General features: G+C 38.1%; 1 protein-coding gene and 1 long non-coding RNA gene across 8 annotated transcripts; both read left to right on the top strand.

The window, feature by feature from the left end:
* The first annotated feature begins 1,470 nt into the window (after positions 1 to 1,470).
* LOC111898930 (uncharacterized) lies at positions 1,471 to 11,769 on the top strand. Of its 7 annotated transcripts, none has more exons than XR_008232229.1 (15): positions 1,471 to 1,576; positions 2,264 to 2,801; positions 3,122 to 3,213; positions 3,305 to 3,379; positions 3,485 to 3,562; positions 5,550 to 5,653; positions 6,345 to 6,882; positions 7,086 to 7,294; positions 7,386 to 7,460; positions 7,566 to 7,643; positions 9,631 to 9,734; positions 10,421 to 10,958; positions 11,162 to 11,370; positions 11,462 to 11,536; positions 11,643 to 11,769. It is a non-coding gene; the product is annotated as an uncharacterized LOC111898930 (long non-coding RNA). The 7 variants fall into 7 exon arrangements; XR_008232227.1 differs by having other exon boundaries at positions 3,044 to 3,213; XR_008232230.1 differs by having other exon boundaries at positions 3,005 to 3,213; positions 7,203 to 7,294.
* Positions 11,770 to 11,872: 103 nt separating this feature from the next.
* LOC128133638 (uncharacterized) lies at positions 11,873 to 14,020 on the top strand. Its single transcript, XM_052771150.1, has 4 exons — positions 11,873 to 12,091; positions 12,188 to 12,204; positions 13,642 to 13,840; positions 13,892 to 14,020. Exons 1-4 carry the CDS (start codon positions 11,873 to 11,875, stop codon positions 14,018 to 14,020), a joined length of 564 nt encoding a protein of 187 aa, XP_052627110.1.
* Positions 14,021 to 18,339: the final 4,319 nt, after the last annotated feature.

Here is an 18,339-nt window from a genome sequence, read left to right as displayed (position 1 = left end):
CGACCGTGAAAGCAAGTTGGAGGTGTCAAGAGCTGATCATAGTTGGCTACTCCAGGTTGGCCTTGTGCGTGTGATGGACAAGCTTATTGAGCATCCCGAGTTTACCAGTGGTATTAGCCGTATTTGTCACACCCCTGGCCAAGGCGGAACACACCGGGAGTGGGACTAAGCTCATGGATCACAGATAAACTGAATATATAGCACAAGTACAATGATAAAAAAATCTGCATTTGTATTCCATCATTAAGTTTGAATACAAGGTTCTTACATATAATAATAGTACAGTAGTTGCCTTAAACAGGTAAGCAGATATCAAAAACAAGCTAGCTCGGTCGTCTAATCCACAGCTAATCTTCTATCTGAACGCCTAGCTAATGATCCCCTAAGAATACGTGTAATTTTGAAAGTCAACACAAAGATTGGTGAGTGTCACATGTTTTTTGCTTAACCGCAGTAATACTTTCAAAAAGTCCAAAAAGTATTTTTTTTTTGTATGTATAACAACAATTAAAACAGTGTTTGCAATGAGTCTTTAAAAGCCAAAATGTATAGTTTGTATAAATAAACCCATACGTAAAATTGTGTTTGTAATGAATCTTGAAAGCCAAAACGTTATGTTCCATAAGTAATTCCATACTTAAAAAAAACGTTTTGAAAGCAACCAAATCCATGGTTGTACGGGTAACAAATAAAGTTTTCTGCCAAGGTTGTACTCAACATCCGTAGATACGGATAAACAAACATACGGATATACGGATAAAGTTATCTGCCAAGGTTGAACTTAACAAACGCATATACGGATAAACAGATAGACAACAAGTATATTTGATAAACATACACGTAAGGTGTACAATACTTGTTTAAACAATTGACGAAACTCGGTATAGTGTACACAAGCACATGTATGAGCCTAAGATACAAGTTCTATAATTTGTATAAATGTATAAACCTATATATTTCTATAATAAAGAGACATGCGGATATACGGATAAAGTTATCTGCCAAAGTTGAACTTAACAACCGCAGATACGGATAAACGGATAAACAACAGGTATATTTGATAAGCATACACGTAAAGTGTATGATACTTGTTTAAACAGTTGACAATACCTAGTATAGTGTACACAAACACATGTATACGCCTATGATAAAAGTTCTAAAACTTGTATAAATATGTAAACCTATATATTGTTGTGCACATATGAGGTATATTGAAACTACCAAGTTAATAACCGTATGTAGAGTCATAGCACGTTTGTAGCGAAATGCATATGTTATTTTTATTAGTTGTATTATTCTAACAACAAAACATATATAAATATTAATGTTTTAAAACAATTTTCTTTACTTAACATGTAAATGTTTAAAAAAAATCATTTCCCAAACTGATAAAGTGTTTACACAAAACATTAATATTTCATGTGCATTTTGTATGATAAATATTTCTTAGTATACGTACTGCCATTGTACAGAGGAGGGCCAGACATGAAACATCGGAGGGCAGGATCATTTTTGCATTTAAGCACTTTTGAAATCCAACAACCCAGACGGCCCTTCAAAACAGATTCCTCGTACCGTAAGTAGTAGAGTAATAATTAACATTTTTGTGTCATTTATATTGCATAAAAATGATGATGTTGTTTGTATACACAAAACATTTAGAAAATATATATAATATATACTACATGTATCCCCCCCCCCCTTCCCCGAAAATAAGTAGAAATGGGGCCGTAACACTCACCTTAATGTACGATTTGGTGAGTACGTGATGTGAAAAAAGTCGTAACATATTGTCGTGAACACGATACTCCAAGATAAATTTAGTTTCCTAAGAAAATGTTAACATAAATTAATATATGAAGGGATGTTTGGTAATTTAATTAAAACATAGGACCCATTTACTAATTTAAATAAATGAAATAGGATCAAAATTACTAAACATTTCCAACTAAGGGGCTGTTTTGAACATTTGGTATAAAAGTTTGGGTGTGAGGACTTGTTTTGTAAAGACTTTCTCAAGGAGGGGGCTGGGAATTATTTTGGAAATGAAGTTTAAAAGGTTTTTGGACATTTTTGACAAGAAATTTCGAGAGGGGGTAGGATTTAAACAATTTAAAAGGAAGTTTAATTTTTGATGCATCTTCTTCCCTGTACACATGCTTGAAGGCCGATGAAGAAAAAAAAAATTAAAATTGGACTTCGTTTGGCTGTGACGATCAACAGAACAATTCACAAAAATAATAAATTTTTTGGTGGTGTATAGTACTTACGAAGCAGCACAACAGCACAGTCGATGGGTGGCAGGATCTCCGGCAGTGGGTGGCGATCGAGGGATGGCAGTGAGCTTCCGGCAGCCTCTTGCTGCCGTTTTCTGGCGTCGTTTGGCAGCTGATCGATAGGAGGGAGTGAAGGCAGCTGCTGGGGGTGATCAAAGAGGTGTTTCGAGGCTATTGGTTCGACGGAACTGGAAGCAAAGCAGAGGTTGGCTGCAGGGCCGGCCCATGGGCCTGGGCAAGCTGGGCGACCGCCCCCGGCCCCCAAATGCCATAGAGCCCCCATTTTATATCTCTTATATTAATTGTATAACATTAGCCCATTAGGTTTAAGCTTATTGGACTCAATACAACAATACTCCGTCCGTCTCTCTTATCAGCGTGTGTCACTGCGTCGTCAACCAAAAAGAAAGCGGGAGGAAGAGGAATCAGGAACGACTGGGCGTCCGAGAGTGCCGACTTCCAAGGCGCAATTAAATCTTCAACGATCGGCTATGGAAAATCGAAACGTTTTCTCCGGATTCTAAAGTAAGCAACGGTTATTACTTCTTTAGTTTCAGTTGAATCGATCTCTTATTTCTTCCTCAATTCTCCCTTTTCTAATTTCTGATTAGGCGATTTAGTGCCTCTGATTGCTTCTCCTTCTACGATTTCTTCCCTAATTCTCCCTTTTCTACCCATTATTGCCTTCTATTTTCGATTTTCAAGTTTAATTTTTTTTTCTGCAATAGAACTAAACCATTGAGAATCTGACCACTGAGTCGTCACAGTCTCACGGACGAAGACAATATCATTCGAAGAAGCATTAATCCCACATAGTCGTTTATCGTTGTCTCGTTGTCTCACAGACGAAGACAATATCATTCGAAGAAGCATTAATTCAACAGAATCGTTTATGGTTGTCTCGTTGTCTTCTGAATCTTCTTCTTTATTTTTATCTGTAAGTTCTAATTTCTAGCATCTATATTTCTTATTTTTCTGTGATTTTCTATTTTTTATGAATCTGATATTCATAATTTTATGCTTTGTAGAATCAATCCAATAAAATGACCTTCTGATTGTGTGATTGTAAATCCTTGTAACTCACTAACTCTGATTCTATAACTGTAAGTAGCCTTCTCGGTTTGTTTTAGAGATAATTTATTACTCATTTGCTTAATTTCAGTTGTTTAATGTTAATATTTTTAATCTGATTTTTTTTTAAACTTCAGAATTTTCTGTTGTAGCTGTGGAGGTCATTTACAGCATCAACAATTTACCAATTACCATCTAGGCATCACTGGCAGTAGGTACAAAGAACAAGAACCCTTCTTTTATTATTTGTTATCTGCTTGCTTGTTGTTTGTCTGATTGCCTCTTATCACTCTATTGAGTATGCATCCTAGAAAGTATATGTCTGGAAGTGAAAAACGAAAAAACAAACAAAAAATTGAACAAGATAATGAAACTCAAAAAGGGTCTATGCACAAGTTTTTTTTTAAAAAAAAGTTCTGCTGATGTACAAGTAAATGAACAAGATAATCTCACACGTGAAACTGTTTTTAATGAGCAAGATAATGTCTTGAATGAAAATGTTTCTACAGAAAAAGTTTCAAATGAAAATGTTGATTTTGATGATGAAAATATTAATAATGAAGATGTTAATGTCAATAATAAAAATGTTAATTTCTTTAGTTTTTCGTTGATATGTTTATGTATTAGGGTTTAAAGACGGTTTTGGCTTTTTTATTTTATGTTTTGTATTAATAGATGATAGGTTGTTTGGCTTACGAGGTCTGTCCCGAAGTCTTTTTTTTTTCTATAGGTGGAGAGTCCTCAGCCTTCAATTGTATTATTTTTTTTAATTAATAAAATTTCGGGAGATGCCGCCCTCTTTTTTTTAAGAAAAAAAATGAGGGCCCCAATTTTGTTTTTGGCCCCGGGCCCCATTTTATCTAGGACCGGCGGCCCTGGTTGGCTGATGGTGACAATGTGGTGACGGGGAAGTCCGGCAGCCTCCTGCTGCCGGTTTTTGCTGCTTGTTTTGTGAAGATGAAGGGAGGGGAGGCCAGAGGGAGCTATCTACGGTATTCCTACAGTGGATAGCCTTGCCGGAAACGAATTTGGAAGATGGTAGCTATAAATGGCGGGTGGCTGCTGGAAGTGGAGTTAGGATGGCTCTATGGTGGTGGGTAGTGGAGTGTGGTGGTGATCTAAAGAGATAGAGACTTAGAGATAGAGGGTGCCTCATACCCAAGGAAAAGAGCTGATGAATTGTGAGGATTGAGGGTGCCTCATACCTCTATTTATAGCTAGAACTAGAAGTAATACTCACAGCCCTTTTGAGACCATACTTCCACCCATGTTTGTACCTTGAAGTGGAGAGTACACAAAAGAGAATGATGGTGTTTGTAATGAATCTTGAAAGCCAAAACGTTATGTTCCATAAGTAATTCCATACTTAAAAAAAATGTTTTGAAAGCAACCAAATCCATGGTTGTACGGGTAACAAATAAAGTTTTCTGCCAAGGTTGTACTCGACATCCGTAGATACGGATAAACAAACATACGGATATACGGATAAAGTTATCTGCCAATGTTGAACTTAACAACCGAATATACGGATAAACAGATAGACAACAAGTATATTTGATAAGCATACACGTAAGGTGTATAATACTTGTTTAAACAATTGATGAAACTCAGTATAGTGTACACAAGCACATGTATGAGCCTAAGATACAAGTTCTATAACTTGTATAAATGTATAAACCTATATATTTCTATAATAAAGAGACATGCGGATATACAGATAAAGTTATCTGCCAAAGTTGAACTTAACAACCGCAGATACGGATAAACGGATAAACAACAGGTATATTTGATAAGCATACACGTAAAGTGTATGATACTTGTTTAAACAGTTGACAATACCTAGTATAGTGTACACAAACACATGTATACGCCTATGATACAAGTTCTAAAACTTGTATAAATATGTAAACCTATATATTGTTGTGCACATATGAGGTATATTGAAACTACCAAGTTAATAACCGTATGTAGAGTCATAGCACATTTGTAGTCGAAATGCATATGTTATTTTTATTAGTTGTATTATTCTAACAACAAAACATATATAAATATTAATGTTTTAAAACGATTTTCTTTACTTAACATGTAAATGTTTAAAAAAAATCATTTCCCAAACTGATAAAGTGTTTACACAAAACATTAATATTTCATGTGCATTTTGTATGATAAATATTTCTTAGTATACGTACTGCCATTGTACAGAGGAGGGCCAGACATGAAACATCGGAGGGCAGGATCATTTTTGCATTTAAGCACTTTTGAAATCCAACAACCCAGACGGCCCTTCAAAACAGATTCCTCGTACCGTAAGTAGTAGAGTAATAATTAACATTTTTGTGTCATTTATATTGCATAAAAATGATGATGTTGTTTGTATACACAAAACATTTAGAAAATATATATAATATATACTACATGTATCCCCCCCCCCCCCCCTTCCCCGAAAATAAGTAGAAATGGGGCCGTAACACTCACCTTAATGTACGATTTGGTGAGTACGTGATGTGAAAAAAGTCGTAACATATTGTCGTGAACACGATACTCCAAGATAAATTTAGTTTCCTAAGAAAATGTTAACATAAATTAATATATGAAGGGATGTTTGGTAATTTAATTAAAACATAGGACCCATTTACTAATTTAAATAAATGAAATAGGATCAAAATTACTAAACATTTCCAACTAAGGGGCTGTTTTGAACATTTGGTATAAAAGTTTGGGTGTGAGGACTTGTTTTGTAAAGACTTTCTCAAGGAGGGGGCTGGGAATTATTTTGGAAATGAAGTTTAAAAGGTTTTTGGACATTTTTGACAAGAAATTTCGAGAGGGGGTAGGATTTAAACAATTTAAAAGGAAGTTTAATTTTTGATGCATCTTCTTCCCTGTACACATGCTTGAAGGCCGATGAAGAAAAAAAAAATTAAAATTGGACTTCGTTTGGCTGTGACGATCAACAGAACAATTCACAAAAATAATAAATTTTTTGGTGGTGTATAGTACTTACGAAGCAGCACAACAGCACAGTCGATGGGTGGCAGGATCTCCGGCAGTGGGTGGCGATCGAGGGATGGCAGTGAGCTTCCGGCAGCCTCTTGCTGCCGTTTTCTGGCGTCGTTTGGCAGCTGATCGATAGGAGGGAGTGAAGGCAGCTGCTGGGGGTGATCAAAGAGGTGTTTCGAGGCTATTGGTTCGACGGAACTGGAAGCAAAGCGGAGGTTGGCTGCAGGGCCGGCCCATGGGCCTGGGCAAGCTGGGCGACCGCCCCCGGCCCCCAAATGCCATAGAGCCCCCATTTTATATCTCTTATATTAATTGTATAACATTAGCCCATTAGGTTTAAGCTTATTGGACTCAATACAACAATACTCCGTCCGTCTCTCTTATCAGCGTGTGTCACTGCGTCGTCAACCAAAAAGAAAGCGGGAGGAAGAGGAATCAGGAACGACTGGGCGTCCGAGAGTGCCGACTTCCAAGGCGCAATTAAATCTTCAACGATCGGCTATGGAAAATCGAAACGTTTTCTCCGGATTCTAAAGTAAGCAACGGTTATTACTTCTTTAGTTTCAGTTGAATCGATCTCTTATTTCTTCCTCAATTCTCCCTTTTCTAATTTCTGATTAGGCGATTTAGTGCCTCTGATTGCTTCTCCTTCTACGATTTCTTCCCTAATTCTCCCTTTTCTACCCATTATTGCCTTCTATTTTCGATTTTCATGTTTAATTTTTTTTTCTGCAATAGAACTAAACCATTGAGAATCTGACCACTGAGTCGTCACAGTCTCACGGACGAAGACAATATCATTCGAAGAAGCATTAATCCCACATAGTCGTTTATCGTTGTCTCGTTGTCTCACAGACGAAGACAATATCATTCGAAGAAGCATTAATTCAACAGAATCGTTTATGGTTGTCTCGTTGTCTTCTGAATCTTCTTCTTTATTTTTATCTGTAAGTTCTAATTTCTAGCATCTATATTTCTTATTTTTCTGTGATTTTCTATTTTTTATGAATCTGATATTCATAATTTTATGCTTTGTAGAATCAATCCAATAAAATGACCTTCTGATTGTGTGATTGTAAATCCTTGTAACTCACTAACTCTGATTCTATAACTGTAAGTAGCCTTCTCGGTTTGTTTTAGAGATAATTTATTACTCATTTGCTTAATTTCAGTTGTTTAATGTTAATATTTTTAATCTGATTTTTTTTTAAACTTCAGAATTTTCTGTTGTAGCTGTGGAGGTCATTTACAGCATCAACAATTTACCAATTACCATCTAGGCATCACTGGCAGTAGGTACAAAGAACAAGAACCCTTCTTTTATTATTTGTTATCTGCTTGCTTGTTGTTTGTCTGATTGCCTCTTATCACTCTATTGAGTATGCATCCTAGAAAGTATATGTCTGGAAGTGAAAAACGAAAAAACAAACAAAAAATTGAACAAGATAATGAAACTCAAAAAGGGTCTATGCACAAGTTTTTTTTTAAAAAAAAGTTCTGCTGATGTACAAGTAAATGAACAAGATAATCTCACACGTGAAACTGTTTTTAATGAGCAAGATAATGTCTTGAATGAAAATGTTTCTACAGAAAAAGTTTCAAATGAAAATGTTGATTTTGATGATGAAAATATTAATAATGAAGATGTTAATGTCAATAATAAAAATGTTAATTTCTTTAGTTTTTCGTTGATATGTTTATGTATTAGGGTTTAAAGACGGTTTTGGCTTTTTTATTTTATGTTTTGTATTAATAGATGATAGGTTGTTTGGCTTACGAGGTCTGTCCCGAAGTCTTTTTTTTTTCTATAGGTGGAGAGTCCTCAGCCTTCAATTGTATTATTTTTTTTAATTAATAAAATTTCGGGAGATGCCGCCCTCTTTTTTTTAAGAAAAAAAATGAGGGCCCCAATTTTGTTTTTGGCCCCGGGCCCCATTTTATCTAGGACCGGCGGCCCTGGTTGGCTGATGGTGACAATGTGGTGACGGGGAAGTCCGGCAGCCTCCTGCTGCCGGTTTTTGCTGCTTGTTTTGTGAAGATGAAGGGAGGGGAGGCCAGAGGGAGCTATCTACGGTATTCCTACAGTGGATAGCCTTGCCGGAAACGAATTTGGAAGATGGTAGCTATAAATGGCGGGTGGCTGCTGGAAGTGGAGTTAGGATGGCTCTATGGTGGTGGGTAGTGGAGTGTGGTGGTGATCTAAAGAGATAGAGACTTAGAGATAGAGGGTGCCTCATACCCAAGGAAAAGAGCTGATGAATTGTGAGGATTGAGGGTGCCTCATACCTCTATTTATAGCTAGAACTAGAAGTAATACTCACAGCCCTTTTGAGACCATACTTCCACCCATGTTTGTACCTTGAAGTGGAGAGTACACAAAAGAGAATGATGGTGTTTGTAATGAATCTTGAAAGCCAAAACGTTATGTTCCATAAGTAATTCCATACTTAAAAAAAACGTTTTGAAAGCAACCAAATCCATGGTTGTACGGGTAACAAATAAAGTTTTCTGCCAAGGTTGTACTCGACATCCGTAGATACGGATAAACAAACATACGGATATACGGATAAAGTTATCTGCCAATGTTGAACTTAACAACCGCATATACGGATAAACAGATAGACAACAAGTATATTTGATAAGCATACACGTAAGGTGTATAATACTTGTTTAAACAATTGACGAAACTCAGTATAGTGTACACAAGCACATGTATGAGCCTAAGATACAAGTTCTATAACTTGTATAAATGTATAAACCTATATATTTCTATAATAAAGAGACATGCGGATATACAGATAAAGTTATCTGCCAAAGTTGAACTTAACAACCGCAGATACGGATAAACGGATAAACAACAGGTATATTTGATAAGCATACACGTAAAGTGTATGATACTTGTTTAAACAGTTGACAATACCTAGTATAGTGTACACAAACACATGTATACGCCTATGATACAAGTTCTAAAACTTGTATAAATATGTAAACCTATATATTGTTGTGCACATATGAGGTATATTGAAACTACCAAGTTAATAACCGTATGTAGAGTCATAGCACATTTGTAGTCGAAATGCATATGTTATTTTTATTAGTTGTATTATTCTAACAACAAAACATATATAAATATTAATGTTTTAAAACGATTTTCTTTACTTAACATGTAAATGTTTAAACAAAATCATTTCCCAAACTGATAAAGTGTTTACACAAAACATTAATATTTCATGTGCATTTTGTATGATAAATATTTCTTAGTATACGTACTGCCATTGTACAGAGGAGGGCCAGACATGAAACATCGGAGGGCAGGATCATTTTTGCATTTAAGCACTTTTGAAATCCAACAACCCAGACGGCCCTTCAAAACAGATTCCTCGTACCGTAAGTAGTAGAGTAATAATTAACATTTTTGTGTCATTTATATTGCATAAAAATGATGATGTTGTTTGTATACACAAAACATTTAGAAAATATATATAATATATACTACATGTATCCCCCCCCCCCTTCCCCGAAAATAAGTAGAAATGGGGCCGTAACACTCACCTTAATGTACGATTTGGTGAGTACGTGATGTGAAAAAAGTCGTAACATATTGTCGTGAACACGATACTCCAAGATAAATTTAGTTTCCTAAGAAAATGTTAACATAAATTAATATATGAAGGGATGTTTGGTAATTTAATTAAAACATAGGACCCATTTACTAATTTAAATAAATGAAATAGGATCAAAATTACTAAACATTTCCAACTAAGGGGCTGTTTTGAACATTTGGTATAAAAGTTTGGGTGTGAGGACTTGTTTTGTAAAGACTTTCTCAAGGAGGGGGCTGGGAATTATTTTGGAAATGAAGTTTAAAAGGTTTTTGGACATTTTTGACAAGAAATTTCGAGAGGGGGTAGGATTTAAACAATTTAAAAGGAAGTTTAATTTTTGATGCATCTTCTTCCCTGTACACATGCTTGAAGGCCGATGAAGAAAAAAAAATTAAAATTGGACTTCGTTTGGCTGTGACGATCAACAGAACAATTCACAAAAATAATAAATTTTTTGGTGGTGTATAGTACTTACGAAGCAGCACAACAGCACAGTCGATGGGTGGCAGGATCTCCGGCAGTGGGTGGCGATCGAGGGATGGCAGTGAGCTTCCGGCAGCCTCTTGCTGCCGTTTTCTGGCGTCGTTTGGCAGCTGATCGATAGGAGGGAGTGAAGGCAGTTGCTGGGGGTGATCAAAGAGGTGTTTCGAGGCTATTGGTTCGACGGAACTTGAAGCAAAGCGGAGGTTGGCTGCAGGGCCGGCCCATGGGCCTGGGCAAGCTGGGCGACCGCCCCCGGCCCCCAAATGCCATAGAGCCCCCATTTTATATCTCTTATATTAATTGTATAACATTAGCCCATTAGGTTTAAGCTTATTGGACTCAATACAACAATACTCCGTCCGTCTCTCTTATCAGCGTGTGTCACTGCGTCGTCAACCAAAAAGAAAGCGGGAGGAAGAGGAATCAGGAACGACTGGGCGTCCGAGAGTGCCGACTTCCAAGGCGCAATTAAATCTTCAACGATCGGCTATGGAAAATCGAAACGTTTTCTCCGGATTCTAAAGTAAGCAACGGTTATTTCTTCTTTAGTTTCAGTTGAATCGATCTCTTATTTCTTCCTCAATTCTCCCTTTTCTAATTTCTGATTAGGCGATTTAGTGCCTCTGATTGCTTCTCCTTCTACGATTTCTTCCCTAATTCTCCCTTTTCTACCCATTATTGCCTTCTATTTTCGATTTTCAAGTTTAATTTTTTTTTCTGCAATAGAACTAAACCATTGAGAATCTGACCACTGAGTCGTCACAGTCTCACGGACGAAGACAATATCATTCGAAGAAGCATTAATCCCACATAGTCGTTTATCGTTGTCTCGTTGTCTCACAGACGAAGACAATATCATTCGAAGAAGCATTAATTCAACAGAATCGTTTATGGTTGTCTCGTTGTCTTCTGAATCTTCTTCTTTATTTTTATCTGTAAGTTCTAATTTCTAGCATCTATATTTCTTATTTTTCTGTGATTTTCTATTTTTTATGAATCTGATATTCATAATTTTATGCTTTGTAGAATCAATCCAATAAAATGACCTTCTGATTGTGTGATTGTAAATCCTTGTAACTCACTAACTCTGATTCTATAACTGTAAGTAGCCTTCTCGGTTTGTTTTAGAGATAATTTATTACTCATTTGCTTAATTTCAGTTGTTTAATGTTAATATTTTTAATCTGATTTTTTTTTTAAACTTCAGAATTTTCTGTTGTAGCTGTGGAGGTCATTTACAGCATCAACAATTTACCAATTACCATCTAGGCATCACTGGCAGTAGGTACAAAGAACAAGAACCCTTCTTTTATTATTTGTTATCTGCTTGCTTGTTGTTTGTCTGATTGCCTCTTATCACTCTATTGAGTATGCATCCTAGAAAGTATATGTCTGGAAGTGAAAAACGAAAGAAAAAACAAAAAATTGAACAAGATAATGAAACTCAAAAAAGGTCTATGCACAAGTTTTTTTTTTAAAAAAAGTTCTGCTGATGTACAAGTAAATGAACAAGATAATCTCACACATGAAACTGTTTTTAATGAGCAAGATAATGTCTTGAATGAAAATGTTTCTACAGAAAAAGTTTCAAATGAAAATGTTGATTTTGATGATGAAAATATTAATAATGAAGATGTTAATGTCAATAATGAAAATGTTAATTTCTTTAGTTTTTCGTTGATATGTTTATGTATTAGGGTTTAAAGACGGTTTTGGCTTTTTTATTTTATGTTTTGTATTAATAGATGATAGGTTGTTTGGCTTACGAGGTCTGTCCCGAAGTCTTTTTTTTTTTCTATAGGTGGAGAGTCCTCAGCCTTCAATTGTATTATTTTTTTTAATTAATAAAATTTCGGGAGATGCCGCCCTCTTTTTTTTAAGAAAAAAAATGAGGGCCCCAATTTTGTTTTTGGCCCCGGGCCCCATTTTATCTAGGACCGGCGGCCCTGGTTGGCTGATGGTGACAATGTGGTGACGGGGAAGTCCGGCAGCCTCCTGCTGCCGGTTTTTGCTGCTTGTTTTGTGAAGATGAAGGGAGGGGAGGCCAGAGGGAGCTATCTACGGTATTCCTACAGTGGATAGCCTTGCCGGAAACGAATTTGGAAGATGGTAGCTATAAATGGTGGGTGGCTGTTGGAGGTGGAGTTAGGATGGCTCTATGGTGGTGGGTAGTGGAGTGTGGTGGTGATCTAAAGAGATAGAGACTTAGAGATAGAGGGTGCCTCATACCCAAGGAAAAGAGCTGATGAATTGTGAGGATTGAGGGTGCCTCATACCTCTATTTATAGCTAGAACTAGAAGTAATACTCACAGCCCTTTTGAGACCATACTTCCACCCATGTTTGTACCTTGAAGTGGAGTGTACACAAAAGAGAATGATGGTGCATGGAATGGTTGGTCACTTGAGAAGAGGGAATGGGAGCAATAGATCATATTTTGTTTTGTCTAGTATGTCTAGGTGGGGGTCACATGAGGTTGCATCCTCATTAAGTGCCCAAAAACACATTTAGTCAGGTGCATCGATTTAGTCTGGTGCATCGGGTTCTGAATGTCAAGAAATTTTTCCGAATTCACGGTTAGATTGAGTTTAATTCAAGGATTCTAGAACATCAAACGGATTAATTTTTGGAGTTATGGATCTCCGGGAAATTGCGTTTGAATTTTTGCGTAGAAACAGCTCGCAGTGTCCGTTTTCGCGACTTTTGTAAATATTTTTGTTAAAAATATTTGGAGTGTGAAATTAAATAATAGACTATAACCTGAGTCCAAAAACGTTATCGAAAATCCCGTCGGCAAAGCGTAAGTGCCTCAACAGATAGATTCGGTTTTACGTGATTAAAGAAAAACAATATTTTACTGTCTGTTTTCTTAAAACTATCGTATCTTTTACATACGAACCCCGTTTTGGGCGTTCTTTATATTTTTGGAACCAGGGAAGCACGTAATATGAGACTATAATAATTTCTTCGCTTAAAATGACTCTTCACGAATTTTCAGTTTTTCATACGTATTCCTAAGGTTATAGTTTGTGCGATTTGATTCGTTATGCATTTGAAAGTGCAATATCATCTAGTATCGTATTATAGTTAGAATGAAATTACTTGTCCTTCTTAAGATACACTAAAACTTAGTAGTTCGGATATAACATGAAATTCACGGATAGATTGGCGGTTATATTAATAGCCCTAAATTTTGGGTTGTCACAGTATTCGTCATGTTGCATTTGTTGTTGGTGAAGAATCGGGGTGGGCTAACTTAAAAGCACAGGTTGATGCTGGAACTTATGACTCTTCTGCTAGTGACTCACAGCCGAGTCATTCTTCGGCCTTGGATGATGCTCTCTTGGCTTTTGCAACCATGGACTTTGCTGGATTGCTCGGGTTGGGCCACATGGATGTGGATGGGGTGAAAACGTTGTGTGCTTTTGATGAGGGTGAGGACGTTGTGGAAGGTTAGGGTGTAGGGATTGGTGGAGCAGGCGGTGGGATTGGCGGTGATGCCGGTGGCGAAGGTGATGGAGTTGGTGGCAATGCCGGTGGCGCAGGTGATGGTGGAGTTGCAGGTGGTCCTAGTGGTGGTGCATGAAGTTGTCTAGAGCTGCCCTTTTAGTGTGTGAAAAAATCTTTTTGAAGCTTTGTTTTGTTTTGCTTTGTCTTGAACAACTTATGGCCTCTAAGGCCTTTATCATGTTTGTATTGGTGGTCATTTTGACTTAGTATGTGGCCCCTAAGGCCTTTATGTATGAATCAACAATGGTTTTACTCGTTTACTGTGTGTTTTGCTTTTTGGTTGCTACATTGTCTTAATCGTTGAGTATGTTTTCTTACTTTGGCTATATTGAACCTTCTGTGTAGGTTTTTTCGTGTTATTTCGAGATTTACCATCTCGTTGTGTGCATGTGGATTCACGAAGTATCCTTTATGCTGTGTTTTCTATTCTAAAAAAAATTATATGTTAGACATGCTCACTGTACTACGTACTAAAGATAGTGCAATTTCTTTTATTTATGTAATTCTGATACATAGTGATTTTGCACTAGAATTCCCTATCGGACTACCCTGAGTGTCTGCATGTTGGTCCGGGTGATCAATCCGGCCAAGGGATATCTCCTTGCTCTCCTTTCTGTATAGGGGCTTACAATTCTACTCAAAAGTGGTATACCATCGTCCTGCCTTCTGTATAGGAGCTTGTAAGTTTTCTCAAAATTGGAACCTTCTCAAGTTCCTTGTGTTCCATGCCCTTGGTATTTGCCATCTTTTCGGAGTTTCCAGGGAGTATGACCCGTTGCGATGTGCCTCTGTTACTTTGTATGGTCCCTTCCATGTCTTGCTCAACTTCTGTCGAGGTTGTGCATGGATAACTTCATTCTTCCGCAGGACGTAATCTCCAACCCGGAAATCCTTGTCTTTGACCCGTTGGTTGTAGTATCTTTTTACTACCTTATTGTAGGCAGCTTGACGCATACTTGAGCACCCTCGCCGTTCGTCCAGGAGATCAGATTTTTCCCTTAGATTTTTACTTTTTTCTTACTCCTAAAAATACTTTGTTCGTATTGACCCTATCATTATTTCTGTTGGCAGCATTGCCTCGACTCCATAAGCCTAGCTGAACAGTATCTCTTTTGTGCTAGTTCGTGGCGTGGTCCGATATGACCAAAGGACTTCTGGTAGCTCGTCTACCCAGTTGCCTTTTGCTTTGCCCAATCGCTTCTTGATCCCCCGTACCAACGTCCTGTTAGTCACCTCTGTTTGTCTATTGGCTTGAGGGTGCGCCACAGACGTAAACCTCTACTCTATTCCTCTTTCGATGCACCAGTCCCTGAAAGGATTCTCGGCGAACTACAAACCATTATCAGTGATTAAAACTTTGGGAGTCCCAAATCTCGTTATGATGTTTTTCCACACGAACTTAATTATCTATTTTTCAGTGATACATGCCAACGGTTCAGCCTCTATCCACTTTGTAAAATAGTTGACCGCTACGACTACGAACTTTACTTTCCCTGGTGCTTCTGGAAAAGGGTTGCCGATATCGATGCCCCACTGATAGAAGGGCCACATGTTGACTATACTCGTTAACTTGGATGGCGGTACCCCCTGTGCTGGCGAGAAAGTTTGACATTCTACGCAAGCACGGGTCAACTCGACAGGGTCTTGATGTATGTCCGACCAGTAGAGCCCCATGCGTAATACTTTGCCTGTGAGCGCCCACGCTCCCTCATGGGCTCCAACTGACCCCGCATGGGCTTCCTTTAGAGCTTTCTTCCCCGACTCGCCATCTGTGCATTTGAGCCATGGAGCAGTATGGCCTTTTCTATACATTGCTCCCCCCCAGGATTGCATACTGGAGAGCTCATATCCTTGTTTTTTGAGCCTCTCCGTGATCTTCTGAGAGTATGCCATGCTGCAGATAATCCATGATGGGCATCATCCAGTTGGGCTTTGCTGTCGATAGGGAGTCAACTTGGCGGTCATCAATGCTCCTTTCAATTAATACCTCCACCAATACTTCCTTGGAAAGGTGCCCAAAACACGTTGATGCTAGTTTGCTGACGGCATCCGCTCGCCTGTTTTTTCCCCTTGAAATCTGCTTTATTGTGAAAATCTTTAGTAAACTTGTGATTCGTTGTACCGCTTTAACATACCTCTCCATTCGCTTATCGTTTGCTTCGAATTCCCCCGTGACTTGGTTGGCTGCAAGGCGTGAATCAGTCAAAGCTATAACCCTTTCCGCTCACATTTTTACAGCCAATTTGAGACCAGCTAGCAAGGCATCGTACTCAGCTTCATTGTTGGAGGTGTGGAAGTCAAATAGTAAGGCATATGTAATTTTTTCACCCGTAGGGCTGGTTAGGATTAGCCCTGTGCCAGAGCCTTCTTTACTGGAGGCTCCATCCGTGTAGAGAGTCCACTGTTGGTCAGTTTTTTCCTCCGGACACCCTTGTCGGGCCGTGCGAATTAACTTTTGCTGGAGCTCCCCCGGGATTTCAAGCAAGAAATCTGCTAATGCCTGTCCTTTGAAGCTTACTGTGACAACCCGAAATTTATTCTGTCACTGTAACTCAATTCCGTTAATGAAATTCATTTTTATTGACATTTTCCGTTAACTATTGGGTTAGGCAAATCAGTTAAGATTTTTATTATGACTTCTTAAGTGTCGGAATGAAATAAAAACACGCGAAACACCTTCGATATCCCTTGAAAAGTTTTTTGATACGATCAGGACGAAATACGAACATTTAATCGGGTACGACCATAAGCTTTGTTTAACATCAGTATTGGGTGGATCCCCACCTGACCACAAACTCAAACCCTATATAAGAGATTGAGTAGTCACCATTTGAAGCTTTTTTCATACCCCTCATAGCTCTCTCTCTCTCTCTCTCTACTCTCTCTCTATAAGTCGATTTTGATCCAAAAACGCCCCTTTCGAGCTCCAAAATCGTAAGTAATCCATCCTAGCTTATTGTTTAGCTTGGTATTCATGCAAATTCGTGTTTAAATCATTCAAAAGCCTCAAAATCATGTGTTTACGGCCAAGGAACGCCCCTCAAACCGTAAACACCCATAAGTGGGTTTTGAAGCCCCAAAACCCCTCCAAAACCTTTCTAGTGCTTAGCTATGACTTAGGGACTTGCATGAATGAGCTTAGAACACCCAAAACATGTCATTTAGGGGGTACACATGAGTTTACGGCCCATGAACATTCATGGACCGTAAACACCCTTTCATAGACCGTAAACAACTTTTTTAAGGTGTTAAAATGCCCTTAAACACCTCCTATGGCTTGGATTAATGTCTAGAACCTTGTATCGCTTCATGTGATTAACAAAATCATGCAAGAATGTGCCAAGCATGAGGTTACGGTCGTAAACCCATGTGTTTATGGCAGTAAACTCACCAAGGATCATTCATGAGCCGTAAACCCCATTTCCAAGACCATTTCAAGTCCCGATCACTTCCTAAGCCCTTGAATCAACCCTAGAAACTTATATGCTTAACCTAGAACCACCAAAGCATGAAATGAATGGGCCAATATGAGTTTACGACCATAAACTCTATGTTTACAGCGGTGAACTCCCCTAAAGGGTCCATTTGAAACCCTAGTCACTTCCTATGCCCTAGAATTGAACCTAGCTTAATTCCCTAAGTGATATAAGACCTTGAGCAACCAGAAACATCCCACCCATAATTTTACGGCCGTAAACTCATGGGGATATGGTCTTTGGGCCGTAATCACCCCTAAGGGTTTACTCTTGAAGAGTAAACTCTTTATCGAGGCCCTACACCCCTTTGATGCAACCCGTATCACTTCTAACACATGAAATAAAGTGTTTCCGTGCATTAAAGTGTATTTACTTACTTAATTAGTGATTAAATAGCTAATTAGATACAATTATGTATCACTTCATGTTACATAGGACCCTCACGTGTGTTCAAGTCCTAAATTGACACCTAGCGTCCTACTCGCACATCCTCGTCTGGTGAGTTCATACCCCTACACCTTTTTCCGTGTTTTTCATGTTTTCAGGGGGGATACAAGCAAAAGTAAAAGGGTACTTGTACTCAAAACCTTTTATTTCGTATGAAATGTTTACATGTTCAGCATGCTTTTAACACAGGAAATCGTATTACCAACCGTTTAACTTATAGAGTTTGTTTTCAAAACTAAAACAGAGAAACTTTTGAAACTCGTTATAAAATGATATATTTTATATTTCACAAAGGATTTCATGCCATTCATAAAACATGATTTTCCGTATTATTACTTGTAAATTCGTTATTCTTAAGATTGGAGACACGTCCTCAGTAACACTCCACAGAGATATGCGAGTGGAGGACCGGCCCCCTGTAACCAGAATCTCTCGGTGGGAGAACGTGACTTGAGTGTATAGATCTATACGG

The sequence above is a fragment of the Lactuca sativa genome, chromosome 4 (genome assembly GCF_002870075.4).
Source record: "Lactuca sativa cultivar Salinas chromosome 4, Lsat_Salinas_v11, whole genome shotgun sequence".
NCBI lineage: Eukaryota > Viridiplantae > Streptophyta > Magnoliopsida > Asterales > Asteraceae > Lactuca > Lactuca sativa.
The sequence above is the reverse complement of the archived record's forward strand: the minus strand, read 5'-3'. Positions and strand labels throughout refer to the sequence as shown.